Source organism: Leptodactylus fuscus, chromosome 7 (assembly GCF_031893055.1).
Source record: "Leptodactylus fuscus isolate aLepFus1 chromosome 7, aLepFus1.hap2, whole genome shotgun sequence".
NCBI classification, from domain to species: Eukaryota; Metazoa; Chordata; class Amphibia; order Anura; family Leptodactylidae; genus Leptodactylus; species Leptodactylus fuscus.
Genome location: NC_134271.1, coordinates 148,620,351 through 148,647,901, shown reverse-complemented (window position 1 = coordinate 148,647,901; position 27,551 = coordinate 148,620,351). Strand labels below are relative to the sequence as shown.

The 27,551-nt window shown below is 46.6% G+C and overlaps 2 protein-coding genes and 1 non-coding gene across 5 annotated transcripts; all 3 read left to right on the top strand.

The window, feature by feature from the left end:
• The first annotated feature begins 32 nt into the window (after nt 1–32).
• On the top strand, nt 33–12,062 carry KHDC4 (KH domain containing 4, pre-mRNA splicing factor). 3 transcript variants are annotated; one of them, XR_012717267.1, is made up of 14 exons: nt 33–142; nt 4,536–4,785; nt 5,052–5,180; nt 5,261–5,340; nt 6,072–6,124; nt 6,271–6,434; nt 6,948–7,159; nt 7,241–7,301; nt 7,732–7,789; nt 8,342–8,604; nt 8,977–9,126; nt 9,598–9,682; nt 9,766–9,854; nt 10,305–10,350. XR_012717267.1 is itself a non-coding variant. In XM_075283249.1 (14 exons), the coding sequence occupies exons 1-14, from the start codon at nt 114–116 to the stop codon at nt 10,499–10,501; spliced, it is 1,848 nt and encodes a 615-aa protein (XP_075139350.1). In that variant the 5' UTR covers nt 33–113; the 3' UTR covers nt 10,502–12,062. The 3 variants fall into 3 exon arrangements, 2 of the variants coding, with proteins under 2 accessions (XP_075139350.1, XP_075139351.1); XM_075283249.1 differs by having other exon boundaries at nt 9,570–9,682; nt 10,305–12,062; XM_075283250.1 differs by lacking the exon at nt 10,305–10,350 and having other exon boundaries at nt 9,766–9,892.
• LOC142214706 (small Cajal body-specific RNA 4) lies at nt 7,336–7,465 on the top strand. The gene has a single exon (XR_012717286.1).
• A 5,859-nt stretch (nt 12,063–17,921) lies between the features above and the next one.
• NOP9 (NOP9 nucleolar protein) lies at nt 17,922–26,684 on the top strand. Its single transcript, XM_075283251.1, has 11 exons — nt 17,922–17,948; nt 18,892–19,213; nt 21,574–22,023; nt 22,293–22,373; nt 22,452–22,593; nt 22,748–22,940; nt 23,090–23,230; nt 23,307–23,429; nt 25,554–25,784; nt 25,947–26,052; nt 26,324–26,684. The coding sequence occupies exons 2-11, from the start codon at nt 18,901–18,903 to the stop codon at nt 26,479–26,481; spliced, it is 1,938 nt and encodes a 645-aa protein (XP_075139352.1). The 5' UTR covers nt 17,922–17,948; nt 18,892–18,900; the 3' UTR covers nt 26,482–26,684.
• Nucleotides 26,685–27,551: the final 867 nt, after the last annotated feature.

Sequence of the window (27,551 nt, the reverse complement as noted above, 5' to 3'; positions counted from 1 at the left end):
TCACTACACCGGCGGCTGGGGAAACTCGCTAGTGGGCGTGGTCTAGTATCAGACGTAAGTGCGTGGTGACGTAGCAGGAGGACGACGAGAAGGCGGAGAGTTGTGCGGTCGCCATGTCAGCGATGAGCGCTCAGACCGGCGGGTGAGCCGTGACTCCGGGCTTGTAGGGGATGGTATTTGGGGCGGTGGGGTGTGTGCGGGTAACCAGCGAGGCTAGGGAAGGTGTTACCCTGTAGCCGGGCAGGTTGGGCCGGTGTGAAGCCTGGGGGCACCGGGTGAGGCCGACCAGGAAATGGGAGACTGCAGAGGGGGTAGTGGTGTGACTAAGGTGTGGTGGGGTACAGGGTAGTGGGTGCTGTGGCGGCCATGAGCGGAGTGAGGATTCAAAATAGAAAAACTTTATTACCCCCCTTAGGAGACAAGTGTTTTAGCGGCCGAGCACAGCGCCCTTCAATGTATAGTGGCCGTACTTGGTATTGCAGGTCAGTTTCATTCACTTGAATGGGACTGAGTTGCACACAGGTCACATGACTGATGAATCTGATGTCACGTGGACATGGTTAATGCCAATCATAGGGCAAGAGGGCGAAGGCAACTAAAACTATTACCGCAGCAAATGCCCCCTAGTAATCTTACTAGCCACTGCTGACTACTAGTCTCATATAGTAAAGGGATTGACCACTTACCCATGCAATATAATTGCACTTTTATTCCATTCGCTTCTGTGGGACGAGGCTCCCATAGGACGACGGTGTTTTCAATATAAAGAGTGAAGGGGTCACAGCCCTCGCACAGGTGCCGCAGACTCTTCAAAGAGCTGGTCAGCGGTGTCCCCATGCGAAATCTGTATTAGAGATGATATACTCTATCGATTTCCTCGGCCGCATAGCTCCAGACGTCAGGGAAGGTGGGAGGGGCGGTAAAAATTTGATGCCCCGGAAGTGTTTTTGCAGCGGGAGCTATGCGGCGGAGGTATTTCATCGAATATACTCGCTCATCTCTAGTCTATATTACTGTCGTGTCATAGAGAGGCCTGGTAGGGATTGTTACCTCTGCACCCGCTATAACTATGTCACATTGACACGCCACTAATACCGTATACTCCATGTTTCTGTCTGCTCTGACGTATCCCATTTTAGTATCATCAGTAACTTTAATCTGTACCTGGCCCAACCCCCGCCCCTCCATCTGGTAGTACCATCTGGACCCTGCTATTACCCCCTCCTATATACTCTCCACCCAGCCTATTATAATTTCATCATCCAGCTCAGGCATCATTCTATCCTAAGGATAGGCCATTAATATCAGGTCTGGGACCCCCACAGATCAGCTGTACCAAGACAACGCGGCTCCTGGTAATCTTTACATTGCTCACTCGCTGTGCACACTATAGCGGTGGACTTTGGTCCTGAAGCACTTGTGTACCTGCCACTACGGTTTGTACAGTGTGTAACCATTACCAGGATCTGCTATGTACAAAAAGAGACATTAGAGATGAGCGAGTACTGTTCAGATCAACCGATCCGAACAGCACGCTCCATAGAAATGAATGGATGCACCTGGTACTTCCGCTTTGACGGTGGCCGGCCGCTTAACCCTCCGCGTGCCGGCTACGTCCATTCATTTCTATGCGAACAGTACTCGCTCAGCTCTAAAAGACATGACCCGCACATCCCAACCTTATACATTGATCTAGTGCTTCATGAGGTTCTTAGTATACATATTGATCAATGTGCATAAGCCCACTAGCCACTTCACTGCGACCTCTTTATAGTGGGTCACTACTGTACTGGTTGCGGCACAGCGACTGCCACAATTGCAACACAGCGCCTGCAGGGCGAGTGACCCAGTGGTCCGGCAACACCCCTGCCTCCAGACCAAGCCCCCAGGCTCTGGGCTGTGCCGCCCCACGGGCACAGCGCCACAGGAGTAGCAGACACCACGCAGCCCCGCACCATGTGAACAGATCTCAAGAATTCACTTTACCATATTGCCCCAGTCAGAGGACTCAGAGCCAGTAAGTGGGTCACTTTTTGCAGTCTCCTGCTAATTAAAATACCTGGGCAAAATGGGTGGAGTGCTGGTGCCAAGGCAAAAACAAAAAAATAACGGAGAAGAAAGAAACTTACCATATATGTACAAAAAGAGAAAAACATGGACCATTACCAGGATCTGCACTGTCTCAGTACAGCTGATCTGTGGGGTCCTGGGTGTTACCCCTTGAATAGCGTCTAATCCTGTAATCGGCATATACAGTATTTGGGGGTCACAGAAGGGGTGAGGTTTGTCTTCTGGGAAGTGGTACGGTCTATGATCTTGTATATAGTGGCTTCTGTGAGGGTGCGGAGCCTGTACTATACATGATGCCTTCTGGAATGGGGCAGGATCTATATTCCTCTATATAGTGTCTTCTGGAATGGGGAGGGGTCTATATTCCTCTATATAGAGGCTTCTGGAATGGGGAGGGGTCTATATTCCTCTATATAGTGGCTTCTGGGATGGGGAGGGGTCTATATTCCTCTATATAGTGGCTTCTGGAATGGGGAGGGGTCTATATTCCTCTATATAGTGTCTTCTGGAATGGGGTCTATATTCCTCTATATAGAGGCTTCTGGAATGGGGAGGGGTCTATATTCCTCTATATAGAGGCTTCTGGAATGGGGAGGGGTCTATATTCCTCTATATAGTGGCTTCTGGAATGGGGAGGGGTCTATATTCCTCTATATAGTGGCTTCTGGGATGGGGAGGGGTCTATATTCCTCTATATAGTGGCTTCTGGGATGGGGAGGGGTCTATATTCCTCTATATAGTGGCTTCTGGGATGGGGAGGGGTCTATATTCCTCTATATAGTGGCTTCTGGAATGGGGCGGGGTCTATATTCCTCTATATAGAGGCTTCTCAGAAGGGGTGGGGTCTATATTCTTCAATATAATAATAATACATTTTATTTCTATAGCCCCAATATATTCCGCAGCGCTGTACAATTTGTAGGGTTCAAGTACAGACAGAAAGATACATTACAAAGAGAGAGTCATTTCACACAATGGGACTGAGGGCCCTGCTCACAAGAGCTTACAATCTATGAGGTAGAGGGGGTGACACAAGAGGTAGCAGGGGCGGCATTGCTTATACAGGGGGTCAGACACTTTTGTAATAGAGGTGACTGTCATTACACAAACATAAGACTTTATGAGCCGTCACCAGTCGTGTCCTGTAACATGTGGATGGAGCTTGGACTTATAAAGTTATCCTGAGATGACATCATATCATGTGGGATAATGTGGGAGCGGGGACAGAGGAGGGTTAAGGGTTTACGTTAGACATTGTGATAGGCCTGTCTGATAAGATGCGTCTTTAGTTTGCGTTTGAAACTGTAGAAGTTGGAAGTTAATCTGATTGTCCGGGGTAGAGCATTCCAGAGAAGTGGTGCAGCTCGGGAGAAGTCTTGTATACGAGCGTGGGAGGTTCTGATAATAGAGGATGTAAGTGTTAGGTCATTGAGTGAGCGGAGAACACGGGTTGGGCGGTAGACAGAGATGAGGGAAGAAATGTAGGGAGGTGCGGCATTATGGAGAGCCTTGTGGGGGAGGGGGATAACTTTATATTTTATTCTATAATGAATAGGCAGCCAATGTAGTGACTGGCACAGACCGGAGGCATCGCTGTAGCGTCTAGCCTGATAGATGAGCCTGGCCGCTGCATTCAGAATAGATTGTAGAGGGGAGAGTTTAGTGAGGGGAAGACCGATTAGTTAGGGAGCGTTTACACTACCCTCAGTGTCCGCTGCTAATGTCTGTTCAAAATCTTGCACGGACATTAGCAGCGGACACTAGCTGTGTCCGTGACATTTTGCATTGATTTAAATGGACATCTGGTGCGTTCTTTTACTGTCCGTTTCCAAAGATGTCAGACTTTTCAAGCGGACAGCAAAACCCGATATGTAGGGACACTAGCCGTTGGACACCGATGGAAGTGTGAACGCTCCCTTAGGAGTTACAGTAGTCAAAGCGAGAATGAATCAGAGAGACAATAAGTGTCTTTAGTGTTTCTCTGGTAAGGAAAGGGCGTATTCTGGAGATGTTTTTGAGGTGGAGGTGGCATGAACGTGCGAGTGATTCAATATCAGGGGTGAAAGAAAGGTCTGCGTCAAACATGACCCTGAGGCAGCGGGCCTGCTGTCTAGGAGTTATAGTAAGGCCTGAGACTGCAATGGATATATCAGGGACAGATCTATTAGATGGTGGAAACAGTAGTAGCTCAGTCTTGGAGAGATTTATTTTCAGATAGGTCTGCGTTAGAGGCTTCTGGAATGGGGCGGGGTCTATATTCCTCTATATAGTGGCTTCTGGAATGGGGAGGGGTCTATATTCCTCTATATAGAGGCTTCAGGAATGGGGAGGGGTCTATATTCCTCTATATAGTGGCTTCTGGAATGGGGCGGGGTCTATATTCCTCTATATAGTGGCTTCTGGATTGGGGCGGGGTCTGTGACCTCCTGTGATAAACTCATTTAGAGAAATTGTTCCTTTTTCAGACGGAGAAGCAAATGGGACCAGCCCGGCCCCGCAGCCACCACCCTGCTCCTCCCTGGGGTAGTGCCGGTGATACCACCCATAGGCACAACCATGTATGTGCCCCCTACAGAAGAGAAGCCGACCAGCACCAATGAGACGGTCAGCGCCCCCTCCGGGGCTCTGGATGCAGCTGCAGCTGTGGCTGCTAAGATCAATGCCATGCTGATGGCAAAGGGGAAGATTAAACCTGCCCAGAATACCCCGGACAAGGTGAGGGCAGCCATCTGCATGCGGAAACTGTACTGTGAAATGGGGTTCGCTAGAGGGGGTTTATAGAATACCAGAAAACATGAGGGGTGGGGTAAATGGAAACTCGCTTACCAACCCCCACTTTTTATTACGTTCCTCCATGGCACATTCATGAATGACTCTTCAGTGGGCAGAAATAACAGAAGATACTTCTAATTTCTAACCCTTCGTTGCTGGTCCCTGTGATAATAGATGGGGTAGTCTTAACCCTTTGATCCCATTTCCAGGTCCCGGTAGCCAGTAAACCACAGACTGCAACCAAAAGCAAGGACGACCTTGTGGTGGCTGAAGTGGAGATCAACGACGTGCCGCTGACCTGCCGGAACCTGCTGACCAGAGGGCAGACGCAGGACGAGGTGGGTAACATTTTCAGTGTCTAACCTCGGAGTGGTGATAAGAACTTGTGATGAGCGCCGCCAATATGTTGTTCCTGCAGATCAGCCGACTGAGCGGGGCTGCTGTGTCCACACGGGGGCGATACATGACACCGGAGGAAAAAGCCAAAGTGGGGCCTGGGTATGTATGATCAGAATGGTGTTTATTATGAGGTCTATATGTGATCGGTGGGGGTCTGACACCCGGGCACCCACGATTGGCTGGTTGTAGGGGACCAAGCACTTGGGTGAGGTGTGTGGCCTCTTCACTGGCATTGCAGCTCAGCCCCAATCGCTTGAATAGGATCTTAAGCAGCACACAGGCTTGTCAGGGGTCCTGAGTGTCAGACCCCCACCATTGCATATTGATAACCTGGAGATAGGTCATCAGTATGTAAGACCCAGAGAACGTTCTGTATTTCTCTCCCCCCCCCCCCCCTTCTGAACGGACACACAACACTTCTGCAGATCAGATAATATGCACATTCTTGTACAGAAAGGGCTCAGTGTTATCTGTGTGTTTACATAGAGATATAACAGACTCGCCTTTTATCTGCAAACTGCAATTATCTGAACGGATTGCCCTGCCAGCACTGAGTGAGTGACGTCACTTGTCCTATCTCCCAGGTCCATGGTTATAGCAAAACAGTGTAAACAATGGGAGGAATAAGGTCACATAGCAGGCAAACAAAGCAGAATGTCTAAAGCAATATAATTAGGAAAAGCCTTCAATTTCCATAAGCTACCAGTATAGATAGGATCCTTGAGATGGGACAACCCCTTTAAGCCCCTGCCTCCTCCTGCACCCAGTCCCTTATACAGTGCCAGGTGCTATTTTCCTCATTTCACCCTCTTTTCTTTTCTCCCTGGTAGAGATCGGCCGCTCTATCTCCATGTCCAGGGCCAGACCAGGGAGCTTGTGGACCGTAAGTAGAATATTGTATCAGTATAAATGAAGACTGTGCTTAGGGGGGGCGCTGGTGTTAGCGCTCTCTCTCTCTCTCTCTCTCTACCATACATACAATCGTCTATATACAATTTACCTAATGTTTCACGTTCTTTATGTTCTCAGGAGCCGTGAATAGAATCAAGGAAATCATCACCAATGGAGTCGTCAAAGCAGCCTCAGGCTCTAGCCCAACCTTCAATGGTGCCACTGTGACTGTGTATCACCAGCCAGCCCCCATGACACCAGTGCCCCCTGTGGCGCCTCCCAAGCCGCCTTTCCAGTCTGGGGTATGTATATTGTACAACTAGGGTGTATATCGCCCCCTAAATGACTCCAGTTCTTGGTAGTTTTTTTTTTTTTTTTTTTAAATTTCTGAGAAAATCAGCCTTAATTTGCTACGCTAGATTAGTGGCAAGTGTCCTGTGGGCGGGCCTAATCCTGGCAAGTGTCCTGTGGGCGGGCCTAATCCTGGAAAGTGCTGCTCTTTCACTTTGGGCATTGGGCAGGGTTTACACGAGCGGCCTGAAGGCACCGGCGGGGATTTAAGCTTATGACTTTAGTGGGGTGTGGTACTACTACATATGGACATGGGGCTATGATACTGACCACTCACTGTAGCCTCTCCACTACTTACCCAGCGCAGCACCATAGGTTGTGATGTGGCTGTGCTTGGTATTGCAGCTCAACCCCATTCGATTGAAGAAGAAGAGAAGGTGGATCTCATTGTCATCGTCCTGAATAACTCCTTTTAACCCCTTAGTTCTGGTAGCATTAAGAGCTCCGTTTTTTTCCCATTGCAGCTGCATTACGTCCAGGACAAGCTGTTTGTGGGCTTGGAGCACGCCGTGGCCACCTTCAATGTGAAGGAGAAGGTGGAGGGGCCGGGCTGTTCTTACCTTCAGCACATCCAACTCGAAACCGGAGCCAAAGTGTTCCTCCGAGGGAAAGGTTCAGGGTGCATTGAGCCTGCGTCCGGACGGGAAGCCTTCGAGCCCATGTACATCTATATCAGGTGCGTCCCGGGCAGAGGGGTACGGGCTGTCACCTGTACAGGTAGTATCAAGGTCTGAGCATCTTTATTCTCTCTCCTCAGCCATCCAAAGCCTGAAGGCCTGGCAGCGGCCAAGAAGCTGTGCGAGAATCTCCTGCAGACGGTAAGTGTCCTCCACCCCAGCGGCGAGGTCCGAGACAGGAGGGTGAAGAAAGCAGAGGCTATGGAGTGAGTCCCTGCTGATACTGCCCTCCTATAGGAAACGTGTGGTCAGAGAGCAGCCATGCTACCAGACAGAGTAATGGCTGACTGCGCCATTCTACATCCATCCGTATACTATCCATTACCTCAGGTGTATACACTATGTATCCGATCCTCGCTGTTCCCTGAGTGGAGCCTTGAATTGGCCGTAACCTATTCTCTCCTCAGTAATCACATGACTAGCACACCTCTTCATTGTATGAAGGTTTCTATCCATTGGCAACAAGCCTATGGGCCATGTGCAGACCCCTGCAGTCAATCTGCCGCCCCCTTGCTATGTGGGTGCACCTATATATATAACGCACATGATATTTCTCTCTTCTGTCCCTCAGGTCCATGCAGAATATTCGAGGTTTGTCAATCAGATCAGCACGGCCGCTCCTCTGCCCGGTATGTCGTCCTTTCCTTGGTAACCCTAGCTTAAGGAATCCCGACATGGGGGGGGGGGGGGAGTAAGACGTGATATATTATCTTGGCAGACACTGCCATGTTCCACACTTTGCTATAAATAGGCGACTAACGTCTCAGGAAATCTGCAGGCTACACAGTACGGTGGGGGGAAACTCCTGTGACTTTCTAATACACTGCGGGGGAAATATTTTGCCATAAAGGCAGCAAAATCTGGTTCCAGTTTGCACGTTTTAGTACAAGTGATTCTCTCAGGGGGGTTCGGTTCACGCCAAATTTGATGTCCATCATTTTAGATGAGAATTTTACATCAAGATTTGTTTACCAAAATCGAAGGGGTTGTCCAGATCCACAATGAGCTCCAGTCCCTCTTACAGGCAATCACATGGCCGTTCTGTAGCTCAGTCCCTTTCTCATGAATAGGGCTGAGCTGCAGTAACCAGGCACAGCCACTGTACGATGTATGGCGCTGTGCTTGGTGCCCATGTTATGATCTTCATGTAATATGCATCTTATTCTTATGATTTTTTTCAGGGTACGCCCAACCTCCACCTATAACCCCTATACCCATCCAGCAGCCGTCATACTATGCAACAAATGGCTACCAGACTGGGTTTCCTGTGGTGTCGCCCATACCGCCTCAGCAACCAGTACAAGTGCCATATGTAGTTCCTACACCATTAACTAACCCTGTGCCTCCAGTACCTGCCGTCATGCCCACCATGCCTGCACCCATACCCCCTGTCCCAACACGTTATCCAATCCCGCAAGTGCAACCTCCAGTGACTGCCATTCCGGTAAGTGGCTATAAGACAAGGTGACTTCTTATAGGAGGCCGTCATAGTGTCCATATGTACACAGTGACTGTACCAGCAGAATAGTGAGCGCAGCTCTGGAGTATAATACAGGATAAGTAATGTAATGTATGTACACAGTGACTGTACCAGCAGAATAGTGAGCGCAGCTCTGGAGTATAATACAGGATAAGTAATGTAATGTATGTACACAGTGACTGCACCAGCAGAATAGTGAGCGCAGCTCTGGAGTATAATACAGGATATAACTCAGTATCTCAGGATATGTCAGTTTTCTATGTTCTGACAATACACTACTAAGATTCATCTACATTGTACTCTGTTCTATACTAACTTGGTCTTCCTGTCCATCAGGCTCCTTTGGCTAGTCCGTATGTTCCTCCCGTTCCTGTTAAACCCACCAGCACACCTCAGCCAGCGCCCAGTTTATCTGCTCAAGGTCAGAAAAGGCGATTTACAGAAGAACTGCCTGAAGAACAAGACTCCGGTCTGCTGGGCTACCAGGTGCTTTACCACCTCCATATCATCTGTTCTTCCATCTCCTACATGACGTTGAGCATGTTCGTCCCCGTACACTCGCCCCCAGAGGGTGTCTCAGCATGACAAGCTTATCCCTGGGGCCTCGCCTCTGAATCCCCTGGCAATCTGACATGAAGTTGTGGCCAATCCTATTTTTCCCTTCAGTTTAGTCTTAGTGATAGTACATGGTGGTCATTCATATTTTGGTTCCATCACTGCAGGTGACACTGATATTTGGGATTGGGCCTCCTCTATTGTGTCATCCCCATACTCATTTATTGTCCTGGGGCAGGCAGTTTTCGGGTGGCTCTCCTCTACAGTGTGGGATCTGAGTCGCACCCTCCCATAGGCAGATATATGAGGAGCAGGAGATGACAGCGCACCTGTAGGACTGCTAATAATGCCAATGTGTATCTTTCTGCTCATAGCATGGACCCATTCATATGACTAATTTAGGTACAGGCTTCCCGGGCCAGAACAAGGTCGACCCTCTTGCCGCAAAACCAGACACCGGCTGCAGCAAGGAGCGAGAGAGGGACAGGTGAGAACCACGGCCGTGTGTAGTCAGACCTTGATGTTTTCCGAGCTGTTCCGTCACTTATGTCTTGTTTGATGCCCCTGCAGGCAACTGATGCCCCCACCAGGTTTGCCAGTGTCAACGCAGAAGAGCCCAGAGGAGCGGGGGAGTATGCGGAGCCTTGAAGGTACAGATGGTGAGTGTCGCGAGTGCGGCTCCTCTGTCTGGTAGGCGGCCATTTTGCCAGCAGCTCATACTGATGAGCGTTCACCCTGGAATCTGTATATAACACTGTCCCCTCCACCCTGTCAGACACTGATGCAGAGGCTGGGGGACAGCTTGCTACCGTGTGTCTGGTGTCATCTCTAACTGTATATTTTTGTATTTTTTTGTGTCTCTCTTTTTTTTTTTTTTTCTTCTCCATTTTCTCTTCTCTTCCATGACCGTGGACCGCGTGCCTTCGTTGTGGATGACCTGACGCCTTGGCCCGCCCGCTGGGGGATCCTCTTACAAACTGGTTTCTGACTAATGTGTTTATTTCTCATGCATTAACGGATGCGGGTATTTTGTCGTTTTCTCGTTCTCTATATCCCCCATCCCCCCCCCCCCCCCGCCCCCTTGTTCTGTTTGTTCCTTCTTTTTCCAGATACTCCCACCAAGAAGATGAAGACGGACAAGACCTTTGGCTTAGTAGCGTACGCCGGGGACTCGTCGGATGAGGAGGAGGAGCACGGAGGGCACAAAAATTCGGGCTCCTTTTCCCCAGGGTGGAATGTAGGCTACCAGTACCCTGCCTCTCAGCCGCGGGCCAAACAACAGATGCCGTTTTGGATGGCACCGTAGAGCGTTGCTTGCGTTCCTGCCCACCAGTGACTTGTAGCAATAATTTTGGCATGTGCTCACTCTCATCTGTTGTTTTCATAAGGAGACTTTCTAAAGCAGGAGCAGGTAAAGAGGTGCAAAAGGGATCCATCTAATCCCCCCCCCCTCCCTATTTCGGAAAGCTGGACTTGTCTAATCCTCGTTCTGCCTCCACGCGTTCACTGTTCCTAGCATTTTGGGTTTTGATCTGCCCCTTGCTCATTCTATTATCTTTCCATTATGTTGTGACAAAGAACACCCCTTCCCATTGTGCTAGGACTAAAGTATTGATAACCTATCCTGGTCTATCAGATGGGTGGGGGTCAGATACCTGTGCTGCAGCGCCATACTTTGCATAGTGGGGACACTTGGTATTGCAGCTCAGCTTTATCCAGTTCAATGGGGCTGAGCTGCAAATAAGCCATGTGACCAATAGTGATGTCACATGACCTGATACTCTGACCAATCTGATAATGATACCATAGCTTATGCGTAGGTAAACAGTATTCTATCATCTTGTATACAGTACCTTCAATACATCCCTATACAACACCACACTTATTAATTAGATCAGTACCCAATTAGTGGTGGTCTGACTTATGAAACCGCATAGCCGGAGTCAGTGGTCCAGACTGCACCATACATTCTCTAGTGGCCTTGTCTGCTAATGTTCTTATGCTCTGTCCCATTTACTTGCAAAGTGGACCTGGCCGCTCCTGAGTGATGGGGCTGATGGTCCGCCATATTAAAAGTCCTGGAAAACTTTAGTACTTGGGGGATGTTAGCTCGGAGCTCATACCATCAAGTAATGGCCACTTGCTGGGATGTACTGGTCCTCTGGGACCCCAGTGATCCTGAGCTTGTGTTCAATGGCACGAGTCCTCCACCGGTTTTCCTTGCCCAGCCTCCTTCACACCCCCTGTATGGCGAGTGCTGTGGCCATTTCATTTTCAGAAGGTTAGACCCTCACCAGTCCTAAAGCCATGGCCTATTCTAGAGCTGTGTAGACTAGCAGCCCCCTCCTCTCCCCCTTTATTGGTCATACATGTGATATATAGTCCTAATATCGGGATGTCCCTTAGTTTAGGCCCCGACAGGAGCTGGTTTATCTGTTGGACTTTTTTAAAGTAGACAAGACGTTATGTTACCCTCTGAGAGCTGGGATAATGCCCTTCGGCACGTTGAGTTTTCCCTCAGGGCAGCTGGTACTGTGCTGGTTTAGCTCCTGACACTCTGCGCACATTTGCCAATATGGCGGTAGTAAGAGCCGTTCACAGAGCCTTGTAGTTCTATCTCCCCTTGCTGTACAGATGTCCGCACCGCCGGTGACCCTGCTCACGCCACGCTTGAAGTTGTCTTCTCCGTTCCGTGCATGTCGTCACCGTGCTCTGATCTGTATAATCCTGATCGCCGCTGTCGACCTCTGTTCTTGCCTCCACGGATCCTTCTGCGTCCTTCTCCCGCCACTCTGTACCTTCACATACCTTATTTTGCTGTAAATAATGAGAAGTCTTTTATTGTAAATAAATGTATTCCTATTCAAGACGCTGCTTATGTGTGGTGCGGATGGCCCGGCCGCGGAGCAGTGGAGGTCTGTCTGCGCACCTTCATACTGTACACTTAGTCACAGCCGGGTAGGGAACTGCAGCCTTGTCCTCTTCAGATTTTGGCAAGACAAAAGTTTTGTCGCCTTGTCATGTGATGCCCCCAGTCCTAGTGTACAGCCTCGCCGGTGCTCACTAATTGATCGGTTAATTAGTGGGGGCGTATAAGAAGAACTCCAGCACCCCAGACCTTCACCTCGGACAACCTGCCAAAAATCAATCCTGCTGTGACCAAAGCCTTGATTACCAAGAGGCTGCAGACCAGATCCACTGCAGATGTGGCCGCACCTTCAATGTGTCTCAGCGTCAAGTACAAAGAATTACAAAAAGATTTGACCAGACTAGAGATGTTTTTGACAAGCCCAGGTCTGGCAGACCCTGCAAGACAACTCCTCAGGAGGAACGTTTGTTGGTTAGAACATCGAAAGCCAGCCCCAATCCCACTGCAGCAGAGTCTCAACAGGCCTGGTCACCTCAAGTCCCTGTGTCAGCTAGAACAGAAATGGCCTCCATGGTGGAATCAGCGCCCAGAAGCCATCACTAAACAAAAGGCCCACAGCCTACTGAATGGATGGACGATGGAAAAGTGGCAGAAGGTGGATTTCTCAGATGAATCTTCAGTTGAATTACACCACAGCCGCCACAAATACTGCAGGAGACCTCCTGGAGCCCGTATGGATCCAAGATACACCCAGAAAACAGGTTTGGTGGTGGAAAGATCATGGTCTGGGGTTACATTCAGTATGGGCATGTACGAAACAGTTGCAAGGTGGAAGGCAATATTAATAGCCTAAAATATCAAGAAGTATTAGCTTCCTCTTACGTTCCCAATCATAAAAGGGGTCACATTTTGCCACAGGATGGCGCTCCATCTCATACATCCATCTTTACATTAAAGGGGCTCGATCACTGGATTTTCACTGTTTTAGATAAACCTATGCCTCACTAGCCTTTAAAAAGGCTATTCAGGTCCTGCTAATCGTTTGTTAAAGAACCCCCCCCCCCCCTTTAATGAATTACCTTTTAAACGGATATGTAAATGAGCCCTCTGTGCACCGTGGGCGTTCCCGTGCACCCCTCACGTCATAATCTGATCACGCCCTCCTCTGTGGTTCTTCTATGTAAGTCCCTCCTCCTGCTTTTGATTCACAGCCTCTGTCTCTTACCTGCTAGTGGCACAGGACCTGTGATGACATCACTACAAGGTCCTTCGTAATCTTCTAAGTAGTGATGTATACAGAGCAGGGGCTGCAGCTCCATGTGCACAGTAGATGTAGGTTATGATAGACGCAGGGAGCTTCAGCCCCTGCTCTGCATAATAGGACTGGCCAGCCCAGTCACCAGACATGAACATCATTGAGCAGGTTTGGGGTAGGATGAAAGAGGAAGCTTGGCAGACATCTGGGAGACATGTTAGACGGCCTTCTTCGATATTCCTGATGACTTCATCAATAAATTGTATGAATCATTGTCGAAACGCATGGACGCTGTCCTTCAAGCTCATGGAAGTCACACAAAATATTAAATCTGGCTCTAATAGCACCACGACCTCATTCACCAATGTTAGGAAACATCTTTGCACTGAATTATTGGTTTGATTTTCACATTAGTTTATGTGGGCGACAAAACATTTGTCTTGCCAAAATTTGACCTTTCTGTGTTCGCTAAATGATCAGCGTTGAAGCCAATTTATTTTCTTAACAAAAAAAAAAAACACATTTGGGAGGGATTCAGCTTTCATAGAAGTTATTTCTAAAACCAATGGATGAATTTAAAGGGATCCTATAATTCAATCACTTTGTTTTTTTTTTCTAACATGTCGGAATAGCCTTAACCACTTCAGTACCGGCCAATTTGTGGTCCAGGACCAGACACATTTTAGGTTTATTATGTATGTGCGGTTTTGAGGGCTGTAACATTTTTCTCGTATGTCTCAGTCAACTAATTTTTGCGTCTTTTTTCGGGGACACATAGGGCTTTATTTTTATGTTATCTTTATTTTCGAATGTGTTTTAATTTTTTTTTATATCTGGGAAAATATAAACAAAATAGGAGGGAAATTGTGTCTGGTTTTCAATTTTTTTTTTTTTTTTTAAATTTAATAACACAAAGTGTCACTGAAAAACTTTATAATATAGTTTTTCCTCTCCGTTACGGTAATTTTTATTTTGTATGGTGTCGGGGGTGGGGCTATAACCTTTAATAACGGCGTTTTATTAGCGTATTTATTTTTTTTATTTTATTTACATTTTTAAAAAACTTTTTTATTATATTTTTTTTTTTTCAGATTGTGTCCCCATAAGAGACCTTTGGGGACATCTGATCACTTATTTTTTTGTACTGGAGGCTGATTTCTCCTATAACTGGGACTGATACATTTAACCCCAGATACAGGAGGAATCCAGCCTCCTGCACACTGTGTATACAGCTTACTGAGCTGATCTGGGGTCCTGTAGGACCCAGCAGCTCTGGTAAGACTCTGCTCCCGTGGATCACATGTCCGCAGGGTCAGAGGGCAGCTGAATTATGGCAGCGTCCATAGTTGTGTATACAGCGCTCATTGAGCGCTGTATACACAGCGATTGAGAAGGCAGGGCAGGTAATAAATCTGCCCTGTCTTCTCTCTGGGAGCTTCGGCTGAAGTTACAGCCGGCTCCTAGTGAAAGCAGCTACACGATCTCCGTGCAGCTGCTGTGTTCTGACTGGACGTACAGGTATGTCCTGTCAGAACTAGGCAAACACTTCCCGGACGTATATAGTCTATGGGCGGTCCGGAAGTGGTTAAAGAGGACCTTTCACCATATCCGGGCACAGGCAGTTCTATATACTGCCGGAAAGCTGACAGTGCACTGAATTCAGTGCACTGTCGGCTTTCTTGATCTGTGCCCGGTGTGAAGAGCTTACGGTGCCGGTACCGTAGCTCTTCTATGGTCAGAAGGGCGTTTCTGACAGTTAGCCAGAGACGTCCTTCTGCCTCGCGGCGCCTATCGCGCTGTACTGTGGAGCGGGGAGGAACGCCCCCTCCCTCCCTGATAATACTCGTCTATGGATGAGCAGAGGGAGGGGGCGTTCCTCCCTGCTCCACAGTACAGCGCGATTGGCGCTGCGAGGCAGAAGGACGTCTCTGGCTAACTGTCAGAAACGCCCTTCTGACCATAGAAGAGCTACGGTACCGGACCGTAAGCTCTTTACATCGGGCACAAATCGGGAAAGCCGACAGTGCGCTGAATTCAGCGCACTGTCAACTTTCCGGTAGTATATAGAACTGCCTGTGCCCGGATATAGTGAAAGGTCCTCTTTAAGAAAGGCTATTCGTCTCCTACTTTTTGTTGTCTTCTCCGCGCCACCGTTCGCCTAAAATCCCGGTTTGTGTCGGTATGTAAATGAGTTCTCTCGCAGCACTGGGGGAGGTCCTCAGCGCTCAAACAGCACGGGGGGCATCCATCTTCTTCTGCAGTGAGGTCTTCACCACGTCGTCTTCCGGTGGTGGCTTGTAACTTCTAGGGCAAGCCGACTGCGCGTGCCCGCCAGCCACGAGAAAATGGCCGCTTCCAATACTATGTAAACGGCCATTTTTCTTGTGGCCGCGAGCATGCGCAGTCAGCTTGCCCAAGGCCTAGATGTTACAAGCCGCCATCGGAAGAAGATGTGGTGAAGACGTCACTGCAGAAGATGATGGATGCGGTGCTGGAGAGTTCTCCGGCAGCATTGGGGATGCCTCCTGTGCTGGGGCCATCGCTGCGAGAGAACTAATTAGCATACCGGTACAAACCGGTATAACGAACGGCGCGGCGGAGATTACTTCCAAAGGTAGGAGATGAATAGCCTTTCTAAAGGCTATTCTGACGTGTTACCTAGAAAAAAAAAAAAGTTTTAATGGTAGAATCCCTTTAAATGAAATGAGCAATGGACTGCATGTTCTTGCTTGTCAGGATGATACATCCCTGGTGGTGACCGCGCTAGAAGGACACCGGAACACTGGGGGCAGATGATTGTATTAAAAAAACTAAATTCCATTTGTTCCAGCCTAGTTTCAAAAAAATATTTAATCTGGAAAACCACTTTAAAGGGATTCTACCACTAAATCGCTTTTTTTTCTGCATTAGATGTCGAAATAGCCTTTAGAAAGGTTATTCGTCTCTTACCTTTACACGTGATCTCCGCTGCGCCGTTCCTTAGAAATAACGGTTTTAACCGGTATTCAAATGAGTTCTCCGCAGCAATGGGGGTGGGTCCCAGCGCTCAAACGGCGATGGGGGTGTCCCCACTGCTGCCTGAGAGCTCTCTCCAGCGACGCCTCTATCTTCTGCTGCAACCCCGCCTCTTCTGTCTAACATCTTGGTCCAAGCTCCCACGCCTGCGCAGTACGCTCCTGTATTGAACTACAAGAGCGGCCTCCGAAAAAAGGCCACCGGCCACAGTACGCTCCTGTATTGAACTATAAGTGCAAGAGCGGCCTCCCAAAAATGGTTGACGGCCACAGTACGCTCCTGTATTAAACTACAAGAGCAGCCGGCGGCCATTTTTTGGAGGCCGCTCTTGTAGTTCAATACAGGTGCGTACTGCGCAGAGGCGGGGTTGCAGCTGAAGATGGAGGCGTTGGTGGACAGAGCTCTCTGGCTGCAGAGGGGACGTCCCCATTGCTGTGGAGAACTAATTTGCATACCGGTTAAAACCGGTATATCTAAGGAACAGCGCCGCGGAGACCACGTCTAAAAGTAAGAGACGAATAACCTTTCTTAAGGCTATTCCCAACGTCTAAAGCACAAAAAAAAAAGCGATTTACTGGTAGAATCCCTTTAATGTTTACGGGGCAAATTATTCTTCCTTTATTATCCTGTACAAGGTATTGGGAGCAGGAAAAAAATTTAGGATGGGAAAAATTGGAGAAAAACTGCATTTGTGCGACTCGTAGGATTCGGTTTTATGGCGTCTCCTGTATTCTATGGAGAGAAATTCCAAATTTACATAAAAGTTTTTTTGTTTCACATTTTAACCCATTTAAAAAAAAATCCAATACTTTGCAAAAAAATTTCTTGGGAGTTGCCATATTCTGACACCTGTAACATTTTATATTTTCGTGTACGGGGATGTATAAGGCTCTGATTTTGCGGGGTCGAGTGTACTTTTTAGTTCTACCATTTTGGGGAATGTCTATCGCTTTTTATCTCTGTAGGAGGTGAAATGACGTTTTGGCTCTTTTGATATTTTATTTCTCCTCCAAGGTGTAAATATCTTCGCGTGTTAGTAAACCCAGTATGTGGGGATGTATATGATGTTTAATTTCAGCTCTTGAGCAATCTGTATGTCCACCACATGGCCCCAAGGTGTCATGGCGTCTCTCCGGAGTGCGGTCAGAGGTCACATGATGACATTTACTCATTTTTACACATGGTGACCCTCAACACAGGAATAATAATGGTCCTGCCCTGTAAGAAGATGAGCAGGTCCTCAATGAGGCCATGACACAACCTATAACCGCAACCTCAGGCTATATTCACACAATGCAGCTTGCTTGTATACGTTTTCTCTATTCAGATAAACAAGAAAGTTTATCAGTAACGAGTCTGCCTGCGGACGCTGCTATAGTCAGGTGTGAACAGGGACTGATGCTAGCAGACACTTTGTTAGGAGGCTTCGATAATATAATGTGAACACGGTGCAAATTCCGACTGCAGAACACACGTAGACGGGACATGGAGTACTGCGATGACGTCACCACTGTGCGACTGCCACAACAACTAGGTGGGACGTCATCACTCGGCGCTACTACCTGCCGAAGCTAGGCGACGTCATCACTCGGCGCCGGGAGCACATGTGGACTGGTACGTAATAGACATTGCTGTATACAGGACCCCGGCACACTGTAATAGACTTGTCTGTATCGCACGGTTCAGGATTGTCAGTCACATATATACACCTAGGACACCCCTTTCTTGTATTATACCGCCTGGTTCCCCCTCTCCACAGTTGGTATGGTCCAGGGGAGCTGCAGCCTTCCTATACAGTATTATGTGGCCACTACAAGGTCTGCACATTGAGGGGGGAGGGTGAATTAAAGGGGTATCCGACCCCTGTTCTAGTGACCGGTCACACCCCCAGGGGTCAGACTATTATCTCCCCTATAAGGAGAGTCCTAGGACTTTGTATGGTTCTAATTTGGGGTTAGCTCTGACTGGTGGTGGTCACATGATGTGAAGCTGCGCGGTCCCCTTCCTGTTCCTCCATGTGATACCTGTATGATGGCGGCTGCCTTTACTATCTAGTCTACAAGCCCTCATAGTGCACGTAACACACCGGGGAGGAGGTCAGGTGACCCGGGTGCTGCAACTGATCACATGATCCTGAGGTGGAACCAGGACAGAAACCTGGCCAGGAACTATGTACGTACTTATTCCCCTTCAATGAACATGAAGTGGTATGACCCATTGCTTCTGATATCAGACCCCCACCAGTCTGAGGGTTTACCCAGTGCAGGGACAGAACTCTAACCCCCACCATGACCAGACAGCCCTCACTAGCTGGTGCGCCTGGGTATGTATCATGGTGGGAACCATCACGTAGAGTCCCTTCAAGTCCCACAGAATTGCACCCTAAGTGTCTGATCTACTGCTATTGCCTGGGACCCCCCTGTCAGGAGTGGAAGGTGTCCTGAGGGTTGGGGTGAGATCGGGGTCCACCCTTATGTCCACCTATCGCTTGTGATGGGAAATGCTTACAGGACCCCTCCCTCCATACATGACGTGACTGATATGTATTATCTTACAGGGTAAAGTGATGACCATGGGCGCGGATCAAAAGAAATTCACCGGGAAGAAGAGACCTCACCAGGGTGAGAAGAGCCGGGTACCACCTACTCAGGAAGGAGGACCCCCAAAGAGACCTCACCAGAGTGACAAGAGCCGGGTACCACCTACTCAGGAAGGAGGACCCCCAAAGAGACCGAAGACAGAGGCCAAAAAATCTAATGATGAGAGCAAGAAAGGTCCACATGAGAGCCCACTGCCACGGCTGGACCCTAAATCTGTGGGATACTTCAGACGAGTGGGGGAAACGCTGCAGCAAGACTTTGAGTCAGAAGATGACCGGGGTAAGAGCTGGGGGCAGATGGACCACAAGGGGAGGGGTCAACTTAAAGATTAAGGCAACCTTAAAGGGGTTTTCCATCCCCTAATACATGTGATCTATGGGGGTACAACAGCCAGACCCCACACAGAACAGCTGCGGGTGCCTGAAGCTAAACTGCAGTGGACAGGGAGTGCAGGCGGCCGGAACAGCTCATCTGTGTGGGGTGCAGTTGTCGACCCCCCACAGATCACAAACTGATGACTATCACGTATCCATAGGAACAGACATCAGTAAGGGGCTGGAAAACCCCTTTAACCACCTGCCTATTTTTAGATTTTTTTTTCAGTTTTTTTTTTTCTATCCTCACATTCCAGGCGCTGTCTATTGAGGTCTTGTTTTTTGCAGGATGAGTTGATTTTTTTTATTGGTCCGATTTTTGGGTTTTTGGATTTTTTTTTTTCTCTTAACCACTTCCAGACCACCCATAGAGTATAAACGTCCGGATAGTGGTTGCCTAGTTCTGATATGACGTACAGGTACGTCCAGTCAGAACACAGCAGCTGCACGGAGATCGTGCAGCTGCTGATACTGGGAGTCGGCTGTAACTTCAGCCGGAGCTCCCAGAGAGATGACAGGGAAGGTTAATTCCCTTCCCTGCCATCTTGATTGCTGTGTATACACGGCTATGGGCACCGCCATGATGCGGCCACCCTCTGACCCGGCGGTCACGTGATCTGCCGGGAGCAGAGTATTGCAAGAGCTGCTGGGTCCTACAGGACCCCAGATCAGCTCTGTAAGTCTAAAGAACAGCGTGCAGGAGGCTGAGGCTATAACTGGGGCTAAATGTAGCAGCCCCAGTTATAGGAGAAATCAGCCTCCAATACAAAAAATAAAAGTGATCAGATGTCCCCAAAGGTCTCTTATTACCTTATGGGGACACAATCTGAAAAAAAAAAAAAAATATAATAAAAAAGTTTAAAAAAAATGAAAATAAAATAATTAAAAAAAATGAATAAAATAATACGCCAATAAAACGCCGTTATTAAAGGTTATATCCCCACCCCCGACAACACCATACAAAATAAAAATTACCGTAACGGAGAGGAAAAACTATTTCATAAAGATTTTCAGTGACACTTTGTGTTATTAAATAAAAATAAATAAATAGAAACCAGACACAATTTCCCTCCTATTTTGTTTATATTTTCCCGGATATAAAAAAAAATTAAAACACTAACATAAAAATAAAGCCCTATGTGTCCCCGAAAAAAGACGCAAAAATTAGATGACTGAGACATACGGGAAAAATGTTACAGCCCTTAAAACCGCACATACAAAATAAACCTAAAATGTGTCCGGTCCTGGACCACAAATTGGCCCGGTACTGAAGTGGTTAAGTTTGATTTTTAAAAAAAATATATTTTTCTGTCCAACTATAGAACTTCAATGTACAGTCAGTGTTATATTCAATACGTTGTTGTCCTTCAATATAACACAGGCAGGGCCTAGTGGGTATACAAAGATGGCAGACCTGGGGACCTTACATTGAGATGGCAACCAAGAGCAAATGGGTTAACCCCCACTGTAAACCAATTAGGTGCCGCAGTACTAAGGGGTTAAACAGTCATGATCGGAGACCCTCAGTGGCAGCCATGAAAGGAATTTAGTGCATCTGAGGCCGACTTCCTCGTGCACCCCCTCGCCTTACATTGAGATGCCAATATGGATCCTGCAGGGTGAGATGTCCGGGACTTGCCTGCGGCCCGACTCAATCATTATACAATCATTCTCCCATAAACTGCAATACACTTAGGTTACAGTCTATGGGACAGGCGACCTCGAGATCACCGGTTCAAGCACCTGGGGGAAGGAGGGGTGCAAAATTTTTTTTTAAAAAATCACCACTTTCCCTATACAACAAATAAAAATAAACTAACAAAAATCATCTCCGTGTCCAAAAATGTCGAACTATCAAAATATTTGTCTCCTACCACGAACCCCTTAGTGGTACAAAAGTTCAAAATGGCCGAATCACGGTTTTGCCTACCCCCCAAAAAAAATGTAATAATTTTTTTTAAAAAAGTCATATATTCCCCACGATGGTAGAAATAACCACGACATCTTGTGTCACAAATAAAAGGCCCCATACAGCGCTCCGGACACGGAAACGTAAAAAAGTTCCGTGTGTCAGAATATGGCGACTGAAATAATTTTTTGGAATTTTTATAAAGTATTAAAACTGGATAAAATCTCTATAAATTGGGTCTCGTTGTGATTGTGTCGTTTTTACCGCATAGACCGTCATAAGAACGACACCCTAAATACGCTACCGTTGTGTGTAGGGTCCGGGGGAGTTGTGACGTCCATTCTGCTTCCTCGCAGCTCTCTTCGTCCGGAACGTCTTCATCGAGGTGAAGGGAAACGAGCTGGCGCTGGCCACCGACATGTCCGGGAGCATCGTCCTGCAGAAGCTGCTGTCAGTGGCAGCCTCGGCCCAGCTGTGCCAAGTCCTGGACGTCCTCGGCAAGAGCTGGCAGAACGTGTGTTGGCATCGCAGCGGAGCACACGTGGTTCAGACCGCCCTGCTACAGTACGAGAGGCTTCAGAACCAGAAGGCCGCAGAGGAAGAGGAGGATGAGGATGATGATGAGGGGGATCCCTGCCGCAGCCTGGAGGATCTGATTCTCAGCCTGTGCATGGAAGTGAAGGCCAAGTTCCTGCCCTACAACCAGAACACACATGGAAGCTTCATCGTACGGACCCTGCTCCAAGTCCTGGCCGGGACCGTCCTCAACCAAGAGGCCTCCAAGAAAGGCAGCCAGGGGCCAACAGGTAGACGTAGTGTGGGGGCTACTGTGTACCGTGTACCCGCCATATCTGCCCCCATTCTTCTCAGGTTGTCAGAAGTAGAGATATCAGTGGACAACTATGTCCTATAGTCCAGGGGCCGGCCATCTCTAGTATGGGGGAACCCCCAAAGAATAATCTCAGTCCCCTGACTCGTAAGCCTACTTTCCTGTCCTCAGTCCTAAACCATTGTGCATTATATTGGATTTGCCCCTTTAAGCCTCCATTCCCCCCCTCCCCCCTCTCTATTGCAGTTAAGTCTGAGTTCGAGGTGCCGCCCAGTTTTTTGCAGCAGTTACAGGAGATGAGCGGACTGTTCAAGGGCCACATCGGAGGTGAGCTCTTATTGCCCCTTTATTAACCCTTTACCTCAGAGAGACACACAGCTGACCCTCGCTTTGTCTCCTCACCAGTCTTTGCCACCCATAAACTGGCCAGTCTTGGGATGCAGACCGCCCTGCAGGTTCTACATAGAAAGTCGCCATCCACGTGTGCAGCGCTCTGTGATGATGTCATTGCTTACTTGTCCTCCAGGAATGTCTCAGGAGATGGCAGGTAAGATGTGGGAAAGGAGACTGCTGTTCAGGGGTGTGTCCTCCTGCTTATAGCCCCTCCTCTGCAGACTCCGCCTACGAGGAACCCTTGCCTTGCTCATTAGTTGCATTGTGTATTTTTCTTGACCACGTTTTGACCTTTTTGATTTTCCCAGCGCCCTCTTGGTATTCCTGAAGGATGAGACCAGCAGTCGCCTGTTGGAAAAAATTCTAGAAGTTTCCAAAAAGAAACAACTGCGTCGTCTCTTTGAAACCCACTTTGAAGGCCATCTTCAGGCGCTATCAGCCCATCACATCGCCAACTATACAGTGCAGAGACTTATCCGTGCCGTCCAGACCAAGAAACTGGTTAGTAATTCCTCTCCTTCCTCCAGATAATCTACTTAGCCATGTGTTACCACTTGTGGCAGCCCTTAAGTGTCTGCCCAACCTTACACGCTTCTGTCGCCTTGAACGTAGCGGAAAGAGTAACATCAAGTTATTTCTCACTTCTTAAGTTCTCCAAACTATTCGAGGAGTTGTCACCAAATCTGGAGGACGTTTTGGCTAAGGGTCACATGGGGGTCATCACAACCCTGGCAGAGACCTGTAAGAGACTAGAGAGTCACCAGACGGAGTTTGTTACCCATCTCATGGAGGTAAGAGACCCTAACATAAATCTCCATCCTTTCTTGTTGTACCTGCCAGTCTTAAGTGGTTTTCTCATCTTCCCAGGCTTTCCACTGTTCCTCCCCCATCTCCCGCCGAGTCACATGTATACCGCTATTCCTGTCACTACTGACCTACGAGACGTACTACAAGATCGATGAGGAAGAAGAAGAACCTTCTGAGCATAAAGTACTTATAGTAGTTACATACATGTGCATAAGGGGGCAGTATTATAGTAGTTATATTCTTGTGCATAGGAGCAGTATTATAGTAGTTATATTCTTGTACATAGGAGGTAGTATTATAGTAGTTATATTCTTGTACATAGGGGGCAGTATTATAGTAGTTATATTCTTGTACATAGGAGTAGTATTATAGTAGTTATATTCTTGTACATAGGAGTAGTATTATAGTAGTTATATTCTTGTACATAGGGAGCAGTATTATAGTAGTTATATTCTTGTACATAGGAGCAGTATTATAGTAGTTATATTCTTGTACATAGGAGCAGTATTATAGTAGTTATATTCTTGTACATAGGAGCAGTATTATAGTAGTTATATTCTTGTACATAGGAGCAGTATTATAGTAGTTATATTCTTGTACATAGGAGCAGTATTATAGTAGTTATATTCTTGTACATAGGAGCAGTATTATAGTAGTTATATTCTTGTACATAGGGGGCAGTATTATAGTAGTTATATTCTTGTACATAGGAGTAGTATTATAGTAGTTATATTCTTGTACATAGGAGCAGTATTATAGTAGTTATATTCTTGTACATAGGAGCAGTATTATAGTAGTTATATTCTTGTACATAGGAGCAGTATTATAGTAGTTATATTCTTGTACATAGGAGTAGTATTATAGCAGTTATATTCTTGTACATAGGAGGTAGTATTATAGTAGTTATATTCTTGTACATAGGAGCAGTATTATAGTAGTTATATTCTTGTACATAGGAGGCAGTATTATAGTAGTTATATTCTTGTACATAGGAGCAGTATTATAGTAGTTATATTCTTGTACATAGGAGGCGTATTATAGTAGTTATATTCTTGTACATAGGAGGCAGTATTATAGTAGTTATATTCTTGTACATAAGGGGTAGTATTATAGTAGTTATATTCTTGTACATAGGAGTAGTATTATAGTAGTTATATTCTTGTACATAGGAGCAGTATTATAGTAGTTATATTCTTGTACATAGGAGTAGTATTATAGTAGTTATATTCTTGTACATAGGAGTAGTATTATAGTAGTTATATTCTTGTACATAGGAGCAGTATTATAGTAGTTATATTCTTGTACATAGGAGGCGTATTATAGTAGTTATATTCTTGTACATAAGGGGTAGTATTATAGTAGTTATATTCTTGTACATAGGAGTAGTATTATAGTAGTTATATTCTTGTACATAGGAGCAGTATTATAGTAGTTATATTCTTGTACATAGGAGTAGTATTATAGTAGTTATATTCTTGTACATAGGAGTAGTATTATAGTAGTTATATTCTTGTACATAGGAGCAGTATTATAGTAGTTATATTCTTGTACATAGGAGTAGTATTATAGTAGTTATATTCTTGTACATAGGAGTAGTATTATAGCAGTTATATTGTTGTACATAGGAGCAGTATTATAGCAGTTATATTCTTGTACATAGGAGTAGTATTATAGTAGTTATATTCTTGTACATAGGAGCAGTATTATAGTAGTTATATTCTTGTACATAGGAGCAGTATTATAGTAGTTATATTCTTGTACACAGGAGCAGTATTATAGTAGTTATATTCTTGTACATAGGAGTAGTATTATAGTAGTTATATTCTTGTACATAGGAGCAGTATTATAGTAGTTATATTCTTGTACATAGCGGTAGTATTATAGTAGTTATATTCTTGTACACAGGGGGGCAGTATTATAGTAGTTATATTCTTGTACGTAGGAGTAGTATTATAGTAGTTATATTCTTGTACGTAGGAGCAGTATTATAGTAGTTATATTCTTGTACGTAGGAGTAGTATTATAGTAGTTATATTCTTGTACGTAGGAGTAGTATTATAGTAGTTATATTCTTGTACGTAGGAGCAGTATTATAGTGGTTATATTCTTGTACATAGGAGCAGTATTATAGTAGTTATATTCTTGTACATAGGAGGTAGTATTATAGCAGTTATATTCTTGTACACAGGAGCAGTGTTATAGTAGTTACATTCTTGTACATAGGGGGCAGTATTATAGTAGTTATAATCCTGTATTTTGGGTTAGTCCGATTGTGTCTCTTACACATTTTTGTTTCCCCATGTTCAGGATAACCCGGACATAAAGCTTCAGTCTGTTAACTATCATGGCTCCATATTACTACAGCACCTTCTACATTTTGAGGATCCCGCTCCAGTTCTCCACAGTTTGGGGAATATGACAGACGCAGACCTCCACACTATTGCTTGTAGTCAGGCCGGTAGTCACATATTTGATGCTCTGCTCAACAGCGCCACCATCACGGAAAAACAGAGGAAAAAAGTTCTACGAAAGTTAAGGGTAAGATCGCGAGGATGTTTCTTTGTGCTGTACCAGTGTCTACCACGAGGTATATTTGATTGTGGGTTGGATGAGAGGCCAGATAGTGAATTCTCTGAAGATGACCTTCTCTCTCCCGGATTAGTAACCACAATGAGCAGTACTTACCTTTTTCTCTCCTAGACTCACTGTATGGAGCTGGCGTGTAACAAGTATGGCAGCCGAGTGCTGGACCGTGTGTGGGGTGCGTCCACCATGGGAGTCAAAGAGGAGATTGCCCAGAAACTAGGTAACTATACATCTGTGTACAGCTGACGGCCTCAGTGAATTTGGTGTCCATAGACTTCTGTGCTACAAATAGCCTGGTTGCCACCAAGGGGTTAGTTTATTGATAAAGGCGATTGATCGGTCCTGACCTGTGACTTTTAGTTGGTCAGCATCCATTTCTCTTCTCGATTTGACCAGTGTCAATCCCACCAATGGGCCAGATTCTGTATTTAGGATCTGGGACTCCAGTTCTGTCGATTCTATTTACCAAAATTGTATTTCCCTCCCTAAAGTTGAGAGGCTGCGGGAGCTGCAGAACGACCCCATCGGACACCACATCGCCCGTAACTTCGCTCTCACTCACTTTGTCAATCGGCGGAAAGACTGGCAGGAGCACCAACAGGCTGAGAATAAGCGGCGGAAGATGTTTGCGGACATCCTGGAGGACTAAGGAGAAGCTGCTTGTCTTGTATGACGTGACTGTCACAATGAACAGGGATCACATGACGTGCGGGATTCTGCTCGCCATATTCTGACATGTACGGTCAAGCGGCGTCCAGGACAGTTTCCATGTTATGAATCGTTGCGATGTCTCCTCCTGCCTGGGATCGGTCCTCATCTTCATCCTTGTCTGTATATAGGAACCAGCCCCCATATTAGGGATAAAGTTTATATTAAAAAAAATAACCTTGTGTCCTACTCATTTTATTGCCAAAACAGATATTGAGATTTTGAGATCCTTTCTCCACCCATTGGAGCTCTCTTTTGACCTTTAATAGGCGCCGACCTACTGATTCTTAGCACAGTTGGAATCATTTCTCTATCCCCCACCGTTCCTGAGCAATGATGTGTGTTAGTTTTGGTGTCTGATAAACTGAACTCCCTAATGGCATGTGGGTGGTGTCGGATTGGAGCAGACAAGGGGGAGTGACTCGGAGCTCCAGTCAAAACGATATTTGGAGCCTTCCTAACCATTCAGGTGCCTCTTTAGGACAAGCTGCAATATGTGTGCGTGTTTATTTATATGACTCAAGTAATACCCATGAAGCACTTGGGGTGAGATAGAAAATTGTTAGCTGCAGCAGCCTGTCTTGGTGTCTTTCTGCTTCTCTCTCGCTCCTTCTGCCCTCTTCAAAGACATCTATAGGCTTCTATAATCTGAAACATGGTTTTGTGTACCTAAACAGCAGTTTATACCCACATATGGCATGAAGTACGTTATCCAGGGTACACCAGTGTCATACATGTGGGCATAAACTGCCGCTAGGGCACAGATATGAAGGAGCGCTATGTGGCTTTTGATGCCAATTTGTAAAGACCCCAAAATTTCCCCTACACAATTGGGTCACGTCTTGGAGAGTTCCAATTTACTGGCACCTCCAGCGCTCTTCAAAAACAACATGGCGCCCCAAAAGTCCCTCTAAATCTGTACTCCAGAAGCTAAAAAGCGCAGTGCCCATTTCCTTGTCCTGTTACGTGCCCAAGCAGCAGTTGAGCACACTCACATATACAACTTTTTTG

Coding starts and splice junctions, on each gene's coding strand:
- KHDC4 (XM_075283249.1), top strand. CDS start 114: ATGTCAGCGATGAGCGCTCAGACCGGCGG. Junction 6,125..6,270: donor GACCAGGGAGCTTGTGGACC/GTAAGTAGAATA, acceptor TTATGTTCTCAG/GAGCCGTGAATAGAATCAAG. Junction 9,683..9,765: donor AAGGAGCGAGAGAGGGACAG/GTGAGAACCACG, acceptor ATGCCCCTGCAG/GCAACTGATGCCCCCACCAG.
- NOP9 (XM_075283251.1), top strand. CDS start 18,901: ATGACCATGGGCGCGGATCAAAAGAAATTCACCGGGAAGAAGAGACCT. Junction 22,024..22,292: donor AGGCAGCCAGGGGCCAACAG/GTAGACGTAGTG, acceptor TCTCTATTGCAG/TTAAGTCTGAGTTCGAGGTG. Junction 22,594..22,747: donor AATGTCTCAGGAGATGGCAG/GTAAGATGTGGG, acceptor TGATTTTCCCAG/CGCCCTCTTGGTATTCCTGA.